General features: G+C 41.1%; 1 protein-coding gene across 1 annotated transcript in view; it reads left to right on the plus strand.

The window, feature by feature from the left end:
- LOC127650708 (CUB and sushi domain-containing protein 2-like) overlaps positions 1–16,951 on the plus strand; it is a 467,844-nt gene extending 450,893 nt beyond the window's left edge. Inside the window, exons 61-73 of the mRNA XM_052136305.1 lie at positions 562–741; positions 1,161–1,334; positions 1,551–1,724; positions 2,248–2,321; positions 2,412–2,523; positions 2,695–2,874; positions 5,754–5,819; positions 5,931–6,092; positions 6,627–6,739; positions 8,023–8,110; positions 11,481–11,613; positions 11,769–11,946; positions 16,870–16,951. Of these exons, the coding sequence (XP_051992265.1) occupies positions 562–741; positions 1,161–1,334; positions 1,551–1,724; positions 2,248–2,321; positions 2,412–2,523; positions 2,695–2,874; positions 5,754–5,819; positions 5,931–6,092; positions 6,627–6,739; positions 8,023–8,110; positions 11,481–11,613; positions 11,769–11,928 (1,616 nt within the window). The 3' untranslated portion in view covers positions 11,929–11,946; positions 16,870–16,951. The remainder of the gene's footprint in view (positions 1–561; positions 742–1,160; positions 1,335–1,550; positions 1,725–2,247; positions 2,322–2,411; positions 2,524–2,694; positions 2,875–5,753; positions 5,820–5,930; positions 6,093–6,626; positions 6,740–8,022; positions 8,111–11,480; positions 11,614–11,768; positions 11,947–16,869) is intronic.
- Positions 16,952–17,333: the final 382 nt, after the last annotated feature.

Genomic DNA, 17,333 nt, shown 5'->3' on the forward strand with positions numbered 1-17,333 from the left:
TCACACCAATATATGTTGGGAATTTGGTATGATGTAGATGTACATGGTATGGATTAAAGTCCCGCAATTCTACACCATTATATGCAAGGAAACAATATGTGCAGGGCTGGACTGGCAATCTGGCATATTGGGCATTTTCCCCATGACACACTTTGTGGCTGATCAGTGGCGGACTGGCCATTGGGATACAAGCAAGCATTTTCATACTAAATATGACATTCTTTCATGAATATTATATGTGCAGGTAACAAAACATGAAAATCCCTGGTTACAAACCATACTGGTTAATTTTTTTATTTTTGCAATAACTACAATTATTTTGCAAATTAATGTCAGGTGTGACTCATCACATGATCAATGCATATGCTCCATGGAGTTAATTCCGTTTTCTGAAATATTTAGCTTGAATAGTGTGTCTGTGCCATTTCTTTCTTTCTTTAATTTTTTTTCATATTACACAAAGACATTCATACATTTTTTAATTATGGCTTATGTGTCCAAATACTTTTTGCAGTCACTCCTCCTCTTGAGTTTAGGCTTCCTTTCTCTGTCCACATCTAGTCATTAACTGTGGAGATCCTGGAGTGCCTTCTAATGGTATCAGACTGGGCAGTGACTTTACCTATGGCCACACTGTGAGCTTCCAGTGCTCACCAGGCTTCACTATGGATGCTGACCGTGCCTCCACACTCATCTGCACCAAGGACCGCACCTGGAATGGCACCAAGCCTGTTTGCAAAGGTTTAAGTCCATCTTTTTTGTACTAAAGCTTACTGCATGAATCAACATGATTGGATGTAGTGGCTTTGTTGTTTGTAGAAGGTCATCTGTCAATTAAGGCCAGAAACATATTTTATGCTAACACATAAAGATGTGAATGTTTAGGCAACTCATTGCAAATGTGTGGCCTTGTTGTACATACTTAAATTGTACTTATTGCATTACTCTATTGATAATAAACTTCAGTACTTAAAAAGGGGATAAAGTTAGGACACATTCTGGAAATATTATGTGGCACTTGCATAGAGTAATTTAGGCCTAAATATTTATCCAGATGCAAGCACAGTGAGTGAAATTGAGTGAAAACATGAGCTGATACAATTGTATTATTTTCTCACATTAAACATAACCTGTGTCTGATTATCTATGTCCGCTTGTAGCCATTGTGTGTGCAGCTCCACCCAGTATCCCTAATGGACAAGTGGTGGGTTCTGACTACCAGTGGGGCTCAAGCATTAGCTATGCCTGTAATCAGGGTTACCAGCTTTCTCTTCCAACCATCCTCACCTGCCAGGGCACTGGAAACTGGAGTGGCGAACGTCCTCAATGTTTTCGTAAGTGTACATTTTTGGAAGGGCTTTTGTAGAATTGGACTTTAACCATAAATGTTTTTCTTCTCAGGGTTTAAATGCATTATGTCCACAAATACAGCTTAATTCGATGGCTGTTTGTATGTCTTTCAGTTGACTGTCCTTGTAGTTTTTGTAATCCTGATAATGCATGGTGATATGGTACCTATTTTTCTCTTTGCATTTATCTTTCCTCTCCAGCTGTATTTTGTGGAGATCCAGGAATTCCAGCCCAGGGCAAGCGGGAAGACCGAGGGTTCACTTACCTGTCCTCTGTTTCCTTCTCATGTTACCCACCTTTGATTCTGGTAGGCTCTGCTCGCCGTTACTGCCAATATGACGGAACCTGGAGTGGAAACCAGCCATCGTGTATAGGTCAGGATCTGATGCATAAAAGATTTTACAATTATTTAATAAAAGCACATTTTTATGAAGGTCACATATTAATTCCATAATCATCATCATGATATTAATCATGATATTAACAAGCTAAACAAATAATTGTGGTTTCTATTACTTTCTGATGACACTTTATTAAAAGTCAAACTCAAACATTGATTAAGTCAGTTGTATATTCTTTAAAATGTATTATTGAAGACTGATTTTGCATAATATGAAAAGACCATAGATAATTGCCATGTTATTATCATGCTATTACCTACTGCATCTAATATTTGTGGTACCTAATATTTTATAGTGTAGCTCTCTATATAGGCAAATGTAAGCATTCAGTTTTTGACGCATGCATATGTGTGTGCAAAGTAAGGCACATTAGGGCACAATAAGGCCTCTTTTACCTAAATGCATGGTGTCTGCACTGGATTCAACCATGTATACCAGCACTATCATAAACACCATGATGTGATTTAGTGTGAATTGATTGTGGAATTCCTTATAGATCCTAGTCACACCAACTGTGTAGATCCTGGAACTCCTCTATTTGGACATCAGAACAACTCTCAAGGCTACCAGGTGCTTATCACTTCAAATCAGAGTTAATTTCAATACATCTGGAACTCATTTTTCTTGTCATGTATTCACTGTATTTGTTTGTTTTAACAGATTGGCAGTTCAGTATACTACAGCTGCAGAAAGGGCCACATTCTCCTTGGCTCCATCTCTCGTAGCTGTCTGCCCAACCTCACCTGGAGTGGCATGCCGCCTGAGTGCATTGGTTAGCCACAATATTATTAATGTATCAGTGTGATTGTTTTGTTCACTTTATTAGTTTTCACATGCAAAAAAGTGATCAGTGTCAGTAGTGATGAACATTTTTTTTTTAAAGATGTTGTTGATTATTATTATTATTATTTAATACTTTTTTCTTGTCCTCTCCTCTCTCCAGCTCATCACTGTAATCAGCCTGAACTCCCCACACAGGCAGATGTAGGTGCTATAGAGCTGCCATCTCTGGGTTATACGCTTATCTACACCTGTCAGCCTGGCTTCTACCTGGCTGGAGGGTCTGAGCACCGCACCTGCAGGGCCGATGGCAGCTGGACAGGGAAGCCTCCTCTGTGTACACGTATGTATAAGACAAATTACAAATTACAAATTACAAATTACAGGGGTGGCTGTGGCTCGGTTGGTAGAGCAGGTCAGCCACTAATCGCAGGGTTGGCGGTTCGATTCCCAGCCCACATGACTCCACATGCCGAAGTGTTCTTGGGCAAGACACTGAAACCCAAGTTGCTCCCAATGGCAGGCTAGCACCTGATTGGGTGAACGGGACACAGTGTAAAGCACTTTGGTAACCGCTAAGGTTAAAAAAGGCGCTATATAAATGCAGACCATTTACCAAATACATTTTTAAACTCACTTATAAACTAAAGCTTACTGACTTAAAAATGTACTTTTTTGTAAAGGCCCCTCTCTGAAACATACCGAAAAATTAGAATATCGTGCAAAAGTTCATTAATTTCAGTAATTCAACTTAAAAGGTGAAACTAATATATTATATAGACTCATTACAATCAAAGTAAGATATTTCAAGCCTTTATTTGATATAATTTTGATGATTATGGCTTACAGCTTATGAAACCCCAAATTCAGAATCTCAGAAAATTAGAATATTACATGAAATCAATAAAAAAAAAAGGATTTTAAATACAGAAATGTCGGCTCTCTGAAAAGTATATAATCATGCATATGTACTCAGTACTTGGTTTGGGCCCCTTTTGCATTAATTACTGCCTCAATGCGGCGTGGCATGGATGCTAGCAGCCTGTGGCACTGCTGAGGTGTTATGGAAGACCAAGATGCTTCAATAGCGGTCTTCAGCTCTTCTGCATTGTTTGGTCTCATGACTCTCATCTTTCTCTTGGCAATGCCCCATAGATTCTCTATGGGGTTCAGGTCAGGCGAGTTTGCTGGCCAATCAAGCACAGTAATACCATGGTCATTGAACCAGGTTTTGGTACTTTTGGCAGTGTGGGCAGGTCAGCATCTCCATAAAGTTTGTCTGCTGAAGGAAGCATGAAGTGCTCTAAAATGTCCCGGTAGACGGCTGCGTTGACTCTGGACTTAATAAAGCACAGTGGACCAACACCAGCCGATGACATGGCTCCCCAAACCAACACAGACTGTGGAAACTTCACACTGGACTTCAAGCATCTTGGATTGTGTGCCTCTCCATTCTTCCTCCAGACTCTGGGACCTTGGTTTCCAAATGAGATGCAAAATTTGCTCTCATCAGAAAAGAGGACTTTGGACCACTGAGCAACAGACCAGTTCTTTTTTCTTTAGCCCAGGTAAGACGTTTGACATTTGAAGCCCATGTCCAGGACCCGTCTGTGTGTGGTGGCTCTTGATGCAGTAACTCCAGCCTCAGTCCACTCCTTGTGAAGCTCCCCACACATTTGAATGGCCTTTCCTGACAATCCTCTCCAGTCTACGGTCATCCCTGCTGCTTGTGCACCTTTTTCTTCCACACTTTTCCCTTCCACTTAACTTTCTATTAATGTGCTTTGATAAAGCACTTTGAGAACATCCAACTTCTTTTGCAATTACCTTTTGAGGCTTTCCCTCCTTGTGGAGGGTGTCAATGATGGTTTTCTGCACAACTGTCAGGTCAGCAGTCTTCCCCATGATTGTGAATTCAACTGAACCAGACTGAGAGACCATTTAAAGGCTCAGGAACCCTTTGCAGGTGTTTAGCTGATTAGAGTGTGACACTTTGAGCCTACAATACTGAACCTTTTCACAATATTCTAATTTTCTGAGATTCTGAATTTGGGGTTTTCATAAGCTGTAAGCCATAATCATCAAACTTATATCAAATAAAGGCTTGAAATATCTTACTTTGCTTGTAATGAGTCTATATAATATATTAGTTTCACCTTTTAAGTTGAATTACTGAAATTAATGAACTTTTGCACAATATTCTAATTTTTCGAGTTTCACCTGTATTTTATTGGATTGTGCTGGTTTTAATAGTACACATTCACACATAGTCTTTACACCCCACACCACTGCAGCAACATCTATTGTCTAGTCTGTTGTATAATTCTATTGTTTCACCAAACTATTAGGGTGCAAATAGCTGCATAAGGTGCAGATGCTATTTACACCGGGGTTCAAATAGACACTGTTACTTTTATTTCATGGGATCTTTAAAGTTTTATGTGGAAGTGTAGTATTAATTTGCATCGAGCACTTTCATACACCACAAGTCCCTACAGTATTTGGGTGTAGCCCATCTGCGTCAATACACACACACACACACACACACACACACCTAATGGTTTATCGTTTTCCATCACTTTGTGATTTTCTTCCACACAAATGCTGATTAATTGCTTGTGCACCTGTTTCATCTCCACAACTGCCATGATCACTGTTCTCAATTCATCATGTTATTGTTGAAACTTCATATTAGTAAAGCTTGATTAGCCCACTGGAATGTATTGATTTGGTCTTGGACAGCACATACTGCTGTGAAATGGCCACTGTTGGATAAATGATTCCTATTCAGGATTCCCTGGGTGATTGTGAGCATTGGACGAAATATCAGACAAACAATTATCTTTTTCACTCTGCCTGGAGAAAGATGGCAGGAGTCTCAAATTAAAGCTTTTATTTATCACACTCTTAAGAGCTGTTGAAATATGCTGCTGAAGTGTTTTAGAGCAGGATTATTAATGCAAAGCATAGTATCCATGTTATCCAGGATGATTTAAGATGGTTTTCTTCAAACAGTATGCATCATTTTCTTGTTTAAGTGCTTGTACTGATTTCTTGTTGCATGATTGTGTCAGTAAATTGTTACAGTGCTTAGTCATCATAGCAGCCCACTTCCTTTTTAGGGCAGACCAGGAGATAAGTGATTATTAGTAGAGATTTTGTAAGGTCTAGTTCAATGTGCCCAGTCTCCCTCTCTTAAACGTAATATCTTATACCCTATAGCTGATAACAGACCAAGCGGGAAAACAATTGGAACTGTGCAAGAGCCTCCCAACACCAAGCTACCTGGTAAGTTTTATACCATACATAAAAAACAACTATATATGAATATATATGTCACTTCAAATTTATTTTTATTTCATTTTGTTTATTGCTCTCTTTTTGTTCTGTTCCTATCAGTGCCAAGTGGAGTATTTGCTAAGAACTCTCTTTGGAGGGGTTCTTATGAATATCTAGGAAAGAAGCAGCCAGCAATGCTGAGTATAACTGCTTTTGAACCATTCAGTAATCGGGTCAACGGCACTCTCATGGACCACAGCGGTGTACAGCTCAATCTAGCTGGTGAGTGTTCTCAAATTTAACCTTACTACACAAGATGCAAACCAATCATTTGTTAAGATTTGTTAAGAAATGTATGCCAATTTCCTGGCTAAATCTGTTTGCAGTTTGCACTGTGTTCTATTATAAAAACAGTTTACCCAAAAATAAACATTCTGTCACATTGGAACACAAAAGAAGAGAAGTTTAGCAGAATGTCCGGGATGCTTTTTCCCTTGCAACAAAATGGATGATTATTTCACACTGCCAAGTTCCGAAATGGAAGAATAATGCACAATTAGTACAGTTTTTACGACTAGACGACTTGTTTGATATGGAAAAATATTAGGATACTTAAGCCACACTTAAAATTAAATGAATGTCATTGAATTACAGAACAAAATATAACCGCATTGTATTTATTATGAAGATATGTTTTTCACAAAAATAAGTTTGTTAGGTTTTAAGCTATTTCTGTAAATGCCTCACTCATTAAAATTAATACATAGTAATGCATTTTAATAAACCCACCCACACATGTTCTCTCCATTCCTGCAGGTACTTTTAAGAAGGAAGAGGACCAGCTGTTGCTGCAGGTGTATCAGATCCGCGGGCCTGTGGAGATCTTTGTTAACAAGTTCAAAATTGACAACTGGGCTCTGGATGGACATGTACGTACACTTTTCTGTTCATTTCCTGTAATCTTCCCTCGAATTGTCATAGTAAATCCTTGTGAGCAGTATAGCTGTAGAATTATTATTTTTGTCATTTTCACTCTCTGTATGGTAAAATGTGGAAATAATAATAACTGTGATGATTCTCCTGCTTTTCCAGGTTTTAATGGACTAGGTTCAAATACATTGTTTGCTTTATTAGGCAATCACAGATCAAATATTTAAGTAATGTCTACTTGCAAAAAAATTAAAACACTTTGGAAGTGCACACAGTATAGTTTTTGCCATCATAGATTTCTAATCATTGTAAAAGATGTGTTTCATCACGTGTCAAAAGTGGCAGTCTTTGATTGTTTAGTGTGACATGCTCACAGACAGTCAATTAATTGACTTTGCAATGAATCTTAACATCCAACAAAGTTCTTACAATGTAAAAAATGTTGGGTGCTGTACTGTGACTGCTACTATGATGGCTGTCTCTTGAAGAACCATCTAGAGCACAACAATTGATGGCATGTCTGTGACAATTTAATATCTATGTGTAAATTAAGATGGCAGAATAGACATGTACTGGTGAATTAAAACACTTAGTCAACATTGTTGATTATGACCAAAGTCTTCAGTAAGAGGCACAGTATATTGCACATTTTTACTTATTGTACAATCTGACAAGCATCAATCATAAGAGATGGCAAGAGATGCACAGTGTACACCTGGCCAAAGTGTAATTCAATACTCATGGGCTGATGTAAAGCCTCTTGTCTTGGGCCAGACCTTGGGCTGCAAAAACTTCTATAACTCTCACACATACACACACACACAAACCTCGTCACTTCTGGCCATAGGAAAGCACAGACAATGTTTTCCTTAATTAAAACGTCAGTTAAATCATTGCTGGGTAATCAGGGCCAGACGTCTCTTCCCCCCTTTAATGCTCTCGGGACAAGCACCTGGGAGAGTAGAATTAAAAATGGGGGCCATGAAGTGTGTGGCTTGTTTGTGTGTCTGTATTCATGAGAGAGAGGGCTCATAATAAAGCATTAAAGAGAGGAAACATGGGGGGAAAGCTGTGTGTGAGTGCGTGTGTCTGTTTTGTGCCATGCATGTGTGTGTTTTCATATGATCACTATTTATGGCTCAGTAAAGGTTGCTAAGTAAATGTCAAAATAAAGTAGTCTTTCACATTTCTGACACATTTTACCTCCCAAAGGCTCATTTTTGTCATTTTTTAAGGTACTTGACAATGTGAGACACTTAATGTTTTGCAATTTTCTCCATAGGTGTCATACATGCCTTCCTCTGACACTTTTGTGTACCAAGGCTTTGTTAGAGGAAAAGGCTTTGGCCAGTTTGGACTTCAGAGGCTGGGTATGTGTGGTTGTCTTATTGGACCATTCCGTCTTTGTTTTGTTAAAGGTGAAGTGTATAATGTTTCAATGTTAAAATGTTCTAAAATTCTAGCTTGCTTAGAGGCAGGTTAAATACATTGCTTTGTTAATTCCCACAGAAAATGTCAACACTCTGGTGCTATCAAAATATTGCTCTGTTTGTTAGAGCATCCTGACCACCCTCAGGCTCAACCAATGGTGTGAGTTCAGGGTGGGTTTATTGGTTTATGACCAATGGCAGATTAAGGGAATATTCTAGAAACATAAAAAGAACTGTCATTATCATTTGTTGACGCTATTGGTGCAGAAATTACACACTTCACTTTTAAGTCTGACAGCTTTGTGAAGTATCTTTATGTCTAGTGCATCTAAATTGACAGAAGAAATATTGGTTATTGTTGGAAATTGAGGGAAGGACTTAAAGTCATTGTGAAAATGTCTAGTCTCTGTAATTTTCTCAGACATTGTTTAACTGTTACATCTTTAAAATTGTATTTACTATCAATGTCCACCACGGTAACACTTTACAATAAGGTGTTCTATTTATTAACATTAGTTAAAATTAAAATATCATCAGCTAACAATGAAAACATGTTTTTAAAGCATTTATTAATCTTGGCTATTTTTAATTGATCAAAATATGATTGTGTTTATGCTACTTATGTTTGTATGTTAGCTAATGTATACAGTACTGTGCAAAAGTAACATAAGATGTTTCACAAAACATTTGTCTTAAGATGGTTATTTACTGTCAATTTTGGGGTAACAGTTTAGGAATCAGATGTTTGACATTAATTCATGACTAATACTTACACTTGTAAGTGACTAGTTATGAACTTGTTTGGCATTATAAAGTATTTATCAAGTATTTATTGACTGATTTCTTATTATTGCTTTATACCCCCTTTATTTGCTGTTTTCATAACAATGAATTTCTTAACTATAAACAAAGCATATCAATAGCTAGTATGATGCAAAATACATCCTTTATAGGTTCTCAGTACTCTGTGTGAGTGTGCGGCTTATACGTATGAATATATAATACATACAGTATTTCAACAAAGCAGGGAAGGTTAGGGTTAGTTTAAGGGGTAGGGGTTGGTATAGGGTGTTTTTTGGACTCTAATTAAACACTATAAACATGCTGCAGTGATGAATTAGGGGTGAAAATAGCATCTAACAATATTTGCCCTTAGGGCAAAGAGGATTAATTTAGTTGCTATTCAATAAGCATTAAAAGTCTTCGCCTTCTATATTTATTATATACTTATAAGTTGCACATTCACATAGTGTAATGAGAATATATAAAGATGTATTTTGCACCTTACTAGCTATTGGTATCTTTTGTTTTTACCTAGTAAGTTAATTGTTAGGAACAAACACATGTAGATGGGCTATTAGGCAAGGGTAAGAAATCTACGAACAAAGGCCTAATAAATACTGTACCTTATAATCCCAAACAAGTCCGTAACTAATCCCTTACAAGTACAATTATTAGTCATTAATTATTGTCTAATTTCTGATCCCTAAAATAAAGTGTTACCCATTTTTTAACATAACAGTAATATAATGAAATGCTATGAAAGTTTTTGTTCATGCTAACTATTGTACTAGGTGATTAGGTGATGCCATCTAATAGAATCTTATTGTAATATATTACCCCCAACCACAATAGCTATTAGATATTATTATAATCGAATTTAACAAAAATGTGTGTAGTTGTGTAAGAGAGAAAAATAGAACCAGTGTAAGTGTCTGATGTACTGCTTGTGGAAGCCAACCGTGACCAGTCTGTCAAATCCTGCCATAATGAAACATCCATAATCGACAGCTGTATAGACTCCTATCCCAACATAATCAGACAGATTGAGCAAACAGAATATTTATTAATAAGTGGGACCATATTCCATAACTTCCTGCTGGTTTGATGGGCTTGCTCTATTGAGTTAGTTAATTGAATCCCTCTTTTACTGGCTTGATGTTACTGGGAAGCTTTTTGGCATTGTCTTATGAACAGGTGCACTGACACTTCCTTGTTATTTAAGATAGCTCTGTGGCCTAAATTGAAAAGTGAATTCGGAATGACTTCATCATTGCCGTGCCTTGATACCAGTAATTAAAAAGCATTGTCAAGATAATGCAGTTTGATGTCTCTCAAAAATAAGTCTCTTGGATATGAATTTTTCCCATTTAATTTTTTATATTATAATTTTTTCTGTTGTTTCAAATGAATTTGAACCAGTGGCGGCTGCTGGTCTTTCAAAGAGGGGAAGCTCATTTTCGGCCTACATTATAAACTTATTTACCCTATTTTTTGCACTAAATCAATCTTAGGTGTTGATCTGCCCTGCTGTTTAATTCAAATTTTTTCCTCGTAAGGAAGACTTTCAAATGGCTTCGCCAAAATCAGGTAGACAATATTAGCACCGTCTGCCATCGTGCGCAGTTTCACCCGTACGACGCTAGCCTAGCCTACTGTATGAATGAATGAATGAACAAACGAACGAACGAACGAACGCTCTAAAACAAAATATATTAAACTTGGTAAAACTGAAACAAGGAATGTGGTGTATAATTGTGTGAAATGTATTATGCAAATTGACTAGCAATTTCGCCAAACAAATATAAAGAAATAGGTTGCAGCAGTTTGTCTTTCGACTACACTTGAGAAATCCACGATGGGACTGAGCGCGAAATAGCTTCAGTGACTTCTTATAGTACAGATTCGCTGTCAATCAAAAGGAGATGCAGTCTTTCGACAGATCCTCCAATCATCACGCTGAAGCCCGGAGTCCGGGCCAGCCCACTCCTCATTCACCCCCAGAGACGCTGAGCGTCCGTGGGCGGACATAATCGCAGCATTTATCCAATGACCGTCTATTTTCGGAGCACTGAAAAAAACTGTTCAGAGCAGCCCCATTGAAGTCAATGGACGCTCGGCTTCAACAGGGAAATGCACTGACGCTACGGGAATGTATGAGAAGTAAATCGAGTCAGCCGACCTGCTATATGTAATGTAGCTGATTCTGAACGAACTCGTCTTCGAGATGAACGTGTTCTAACGCATTTTTATTATATTTGACCATTATTTTTTTTACATTATAGGGGAAGCTGAGCTTCCCTTGCAGTCTTAAAGAAATCCCCACTGATTTGAACACATGCACTTTCACTTGTGATTAGTTATACTGTATCAAGTCTTGTAAAAAAAAATATTCCCTATGCAACAAAAAAATTTTGTGCTTTTTCTATTGTCATTCGTGTTTAGGATGGAAACGACACTATTTTCTGTTGTCATCACTCAGCTAATCTGATTGTGCCTGATTATTCTTTATTTGTGTGTTATTTTACAGAGGGGCTTGATCCAAATGGGGAGAATCCAGGCTACAACTTTGCCTCCAATAGCAGTTCAGTGGCAGCAGCCATTTTAGTGCCTTTTATTGCTATGATCATAGCAGGCTTTGCACTCTATCTCTACAAACACAGGTAAAACAGCTCACACAAAGATACAGAGGTCTGTTCTTGCCCTTTCCAATCTCTGTGATATTGTTGTGTACCTTGCTGTGCTCATTGAAGGATTATTTGTGTCAGATGAAGCACTCTACAAGAACGTTTGCTAATATATCTTGTCTTCCTTTCAGGAAAAGGCCCAAAGTACCCTTCAATGGTTATGCGGGCCATGAGAACACCAACGGAAGGGCGACCTTCGAGAACCCAATGTATGACCGCAACATCCAGCCCACTGACATCATGGCAAATGAGACAGAGTTCACGGTCAGCACGGTATGCACAGCAGTATAGCGACCGCTTTCTTCAAAGGTGAGTCTTTAACTGGGATAAATAAATCATCAGACAGTTACTGTCTGTAATTTATGCACCACTAGCATCATCAAATGAAATTGCGAAAATAGTGGTAAATAAAACAAATTCATCTGACTATAAATTCGGATTGGGTAAGCAGCCTTCAAAGCCTTTGTAAAATCATATGCACACCTGTAAACACATTCTATATTAAAGTGCCAAGTTGTTGCACGGAAACCAAAAACCGCCTTTATCCACACTAATGAACTAAATTATATTTACACTGAACTTCAATTATTATTTATAAATGTATCATTGCACTGAACATTTGTGTCTTTTATAATAGTGCACCTTTAAATAAATATGCTCTTGTGAAACGGCATCCTACTTCAGTGAATTCGATGAGCTGGTTGTGATATGATATTTTTTGTATTTTAATTTTTTGTTATTTATTTTTTATTATTTGCCAAAATATAAATCTTTTTTATGTTGTAAAAACTTTGTAGACATTTTCCAGAGCTAAAAGACACAACATGACCTTAGCTTTCTGCATCCACATCTAAGATGCTTAATTAGGCAACTGTACAAACTACTGTGACATCAGAGATGAAAAGGTCATTGCTGAGCACAGATTAAATCTCACAATGTAATAAACTGAAGGAGGACATAGACCTCAAGGAAAGGGGGGAAAAAGCAATATATTCTCACATTTCTCACAGTTGCTGTGAAATGATTTAGTGGTGTCCTTTGCTGTGGATTTCTACTATCATTTCCCAAAATATATGCCTTTTCAGCATAAGTGTGGAGTTTGAAATACTTCCAAAACTGTGTTTATCATTGTTACGATCCCTGGTTGTCTGCCCCGTGTTTCTTGTGTCGCCGTCACCGATTCCAATTATCATGATTCCCGACCCTCATCACTGTGTCATTGTGCTCACCTAATTGTCTTTTTGTTATCATCTTGTCTTTGTGTACTTAAACCCCGCTGTTCCTCCATTCCCTTGTCGTTCGTTGTTCTGACTGTTCTGATGTTTCCTCTGTTGCCTGTCTTGCCGTGTTCATCCTGCCGTGTTCATCCAGTCCGTGTACCTTCGATGTTTTCATGTTTTAGTTTCAGTTTTCCCCCCGTGGATGTTTCATTTGTTCCTGTTTGTCGTGTTTTCACTAAACCCGCTTGTAGATCCTCACTCCTCGTCTGCCCTCGTCTGAATTCTAACAGAACGAACGACCAAACATGGATCTAGCGGTGTTACAAGCGAACTGCCGTCTGCTCAGCTTGGTGCAGGAAAACCGTCCAGTGGAGGACCACGTCCACGATTTCCTCGAACTAGCGAGTGCCACGGACTTCCTAGACTCCTCCCTGGTGGTTTTCTTCTGGGCCAACCTGAACAGTTCGCTCAAGGATTGGTTGCCACTGGCGACGCGCGGCTGGATGCTCCGCAAATTTATTGAGGAGATGATGCTGGCCTGCGGCTCGCCGTTCTCTGTGGGTGTAGTCGAGGAGGACCCTGCCTCTCCTCCCACAGTGGTGACCCCCCATTCGTCCATGCCTCGTCCCTTCACGCCTGCCCCTTCACGCCTGTCAGTGAGCCAACCCCCACGCCTGCCTTGGTCAACGAGCCAGCGCTGCCGGCTTCGTCCGCCTGGAGGAGGAGGTGAAGAAAGGCTTCCACTCCCCAGCTCACGCCTGCCACGGTCAGCGAGCCTGAGCCAACGCCAGCCACGGTCAGCGAGCCAGAGCCCACGCCAGCCACGGTCAGCGAGCCAGAGCCCATGCCAGCCACGGTCAGCAAGCCAGAGCCCACGCCAGCCACGGTCAGCGTCCCAGAGCCAGCGCCTTTAGCCTCGACCAGCGTCCCAGAGCCAGCGCCTGTAGCCTCGACCAGCGTCCCAGAGCCAGCGCGTGTAGCCTCAACCAGCGTCCCAGAGCCAGCGCCTGTAGCCTCGACCGTCCCAGAGCCAGCGCCTGTAGCCTCGACCTTCCCAGATTCAGCACCTCTGGAGCCTCCCAGGGCTCCGCCTCTCAAGCCTCCCAGGGCTCCGCCTCTCGAAACTTCCCGGGCTCCGCCTCTCGAGCCTTTCTCGGCTCCGCCCCTCGAGCCTTCCACGGCTTCAACCCCAGAGCTTTCCACGGCTCCGCCTCCTGAACATCCCTTGGCTCCACTTCCAGAGCCTTCTACGCCACCGCCTCCCTCGGCTCCCCCTCCCGAGCCTCCCACGGCTCCGCCGACCACAGCTCCACCTCATGAGCCTCCCACGGCTCCACCTCCTGAGCCTCCCTCGGCTCTGCCTTCCACGGCTCCGTCAACCATGGCTCCGTCTCCTGAACCTCCCACGGCTCCGCCTACCATGGCTTCGTCACCAGAGACCTCTACGGTTCCGCCTTCTGAGCCTCCCACGGCTCCACCTCCTGAGCCTCCCTCGGCTCTTCCTCCAGAGCCTTCCATGGCTCCGCCTCCTGAGCCCTCCACGGCTCCGTCGACCACGGCTCCGCCTCCTGAGCCTCCCACGGCTCCGCCTACCATGGCTCCGTCTCCAGAGCCCTCTACAGTTCCGCCTCCTGAGCCACCCATGGCTCCGCCACCAGAAACTTCCATGGCTCCCTCGGAGTTCCCCATGGCTGTGGTCCTGAGGCCAACTCCCAGACCTCCTAAACCTGTCCTATGGCCGACTCCCAGGCCTGGGACCCTGTCCTTGCCCTGTGGCCGGCTCCCAGGCCTCCTGAACCTGTCCCTGCCCGGAGGCCTCCTGAACCTGTCCTCGTCCTGCGGCTGCCTCCCAGGCCACCTGAACCTGTCCCTGTCCTGTGGCCGCCTCCCAGTCCTCCTGAACCTGTCCTTGCCCTGTGGCCAGCTCCCAGGCCACCTGACCCAGTCCTGTCTTGTGCTCCCCGTGGACTGTCTGCCTGCCCTCTGTGCCTCCTTGGACTGCCTGTCCGCCCCTTGTTCCCTCTTGGACTGTCTGGTTGCCCCTTGTGCCCCCTTGGACTGTCTCGTTGCCCCGTGTGCTCTCCTTGGTCTGCCTGCTCCCCCTCACTCCTTGGACGATTTTGTTTTGTTTTTTGTGTATTTTTTGTTCTCTTTTAGGAGCGTCTGGAATCCACTCTTCAGAGAGGGGGTTATGTTACGATCCCTGGTTGTCTGCCCCGTGTTTCTTGTGTCGCCGTCACTGATTCCAATTATCATGATTCCCGACCCTCATCACTGTGTCATTGTGCTTACCTGATTGTCGTTTTGTTATCATCTTGTCTCTGTGTACTTAAACCCCGCTGTTCCTCCATTCCCTTGTCGTTCGTTGTTCTGACTGTTCTGATGTTTGGCCCATGTTCTGATGTTTGCTCTGTTGCCTGTCTTGCCGTGTTCATCCTGCCGTGTTCATCCAGTCCGTGTACCTTCGATGTTTTCATGTTTTAGTTTCAGTTTTCCCCACGTGGATGTTTCATTTGTTCCTGTTTGTCGTGTTTTCACTATTGTTCAATAAACCTGCTTGTAGATCCTCACTCCTCGTCTGCCCTCGTCTGAATTCTAACAATCATTATAGTTTTCCTCTTTAGACAAAATGCGTGATTGTATAACAAATTTAAAACAAGGTGATAAGGATAGAGTAGTTTTACATTTTAATTAATTCATTTTTGCTTTTATACCCTCTTTCAAGTTATTTCCTTAAAGAGCACCTAATCTGAGCAGCAGACGATGAACTTTGGCAGGCTCTGTAATTGGTTTTCCAATGTAACCTATGTGTTTATATCTGTTCTGCTGATTTCAACTTGTAACAGCTCTTTGTCATGAGGGAATATGTTTCTGCTTTTCTACAGTTTCAGGATGTTATGTAATTGGTTATCCAAATTAAATAAGAGATAAAAATGTACCTCTGATCTTTTTTTATGATGTTATAATGTCAGACATTGTTATGTTGAGCGTCACTAGCCAACTAATTCAATTTTTCAGTAGCTTGACAGTAGCTCATCTGTTAAATAGCGTAGCTTTTCTTGTAAGAAGATATTTTTTCAAACTAGTAATGGTGTTACATGACAAATCGCTTCACTGTTGAGGCAATAATCAAATGTGCTCTCTCTCATATCTCTCTCTATATATGTGTGGGCCACCCCAGTAGCGGTGTTGTGAGCCACACTGGTTCCACTGAATCTTGAGTAAAATGGTAGTAAAATATCTTATAAGATAAATGTCAAGAAACGTCTTGCATCAGCAAATGGGACCCCCAGGGTAGACCTCACTCAGGTAGTGATGGTGCTGGCTGCACCAACCGAAGTGACCCGAAACAGGGCTCATCCCTGAGAGGGGGGAAGAGGAAGACCCATATACCTGGTCTAGTGGTTACAAGTTGCGGTGGTGCATTGTTTGGGATGGGGGCTTTGGTGTTCTTGCTGGGGCGGGTGTGGGGTCTGTACCGCATGACCGGTGAGGCTGCACATACTCTGGATAGTTGCCTCATACAGTGACCTAGAGCTACTACTTAATATAGCATTGACCATAATTTACTCCCTATTTAAAACTTCATAAACTCTCTCTCTTTGCCACAAAATCAACATAACATAACAAATAACCAATTTTTTATATATCATACACCCTAGTTTATGTACATATATTTGATGATCTTTATACTGTAAATAGGCTACTTGCTATTTTTATCTCATCCTCCTCTCCTAATATTTTCCATCCTCTTTATTTTCTCCCCACTTCCTTTCCTTTTGAAATAATATATTGGGGGCTCTACATTTCCGCAATGTTGTCGTTTTGTCTGTGTCTCTCTCTGTATGTGTATAAATGAATAAATAAGTGAATTGGCTCATACAGACGGTTCATTTAAATGACCCAGTTTAAATTTTCAGCTTCAGTTTCAACAATAGCTTCACCAACACTGCTGACAACTGTATACTCTTTTTCCTAACTCTTTTCCCTGTTCTCTTTCCTCTCGTCACAGGTTGTTCTCCACACAGCAGTTCTCATAGTTATGAATGGGCCAAATGGATGAACTAAAGAGGAGGATTGTGTGTGTGTGTGTTGTGTGTGTGTGTGTGTGTGTGTGTGTGTGTGTGTGTGTGTGTGTGTGTGTGTGTGTGTGTGTGTGTGTGTGTGTGTGTGTGTGTGAACCAAACCCAATTGTGACATATAAAAGTGATAAACCCTGACAATGATGCAGCAAAAAAAGCATCAACAGAGAAACACAGAGACAACCACATTAAAAACTCTTACGCTATTCTCCTCTTTTTGCCCTATGAGGGAACCTCCTGTTAACCGTGGAACTGCACAGGGACAAATGTGATGCTCACAGCTATCGCTTGCCAAATAAAAACACAAGTGGTTCATTTGTTTGGTTAAACGAGGGCCCCCCATTCTTACATGTGAGGTGGAGGATGTCTTTGTGGGGACATTGGTTGTGCTCAG

This window comes from Xyrauchen texanus, chromosome 10, assembly GCF_025860055.1.
Source record: "Xyrauchen texanus isolate HMW12.3.18 chromosome 10, RBS_HiC_50CHRs, whole genome shotgun sequence".
Classification (NCBI taxonomy): Eukaryota; Metazoa; Chordata; class Actinopteri; order Cypriniformes; family Catostomidae; genus Xyrauchen; species Xyrauchen texanus.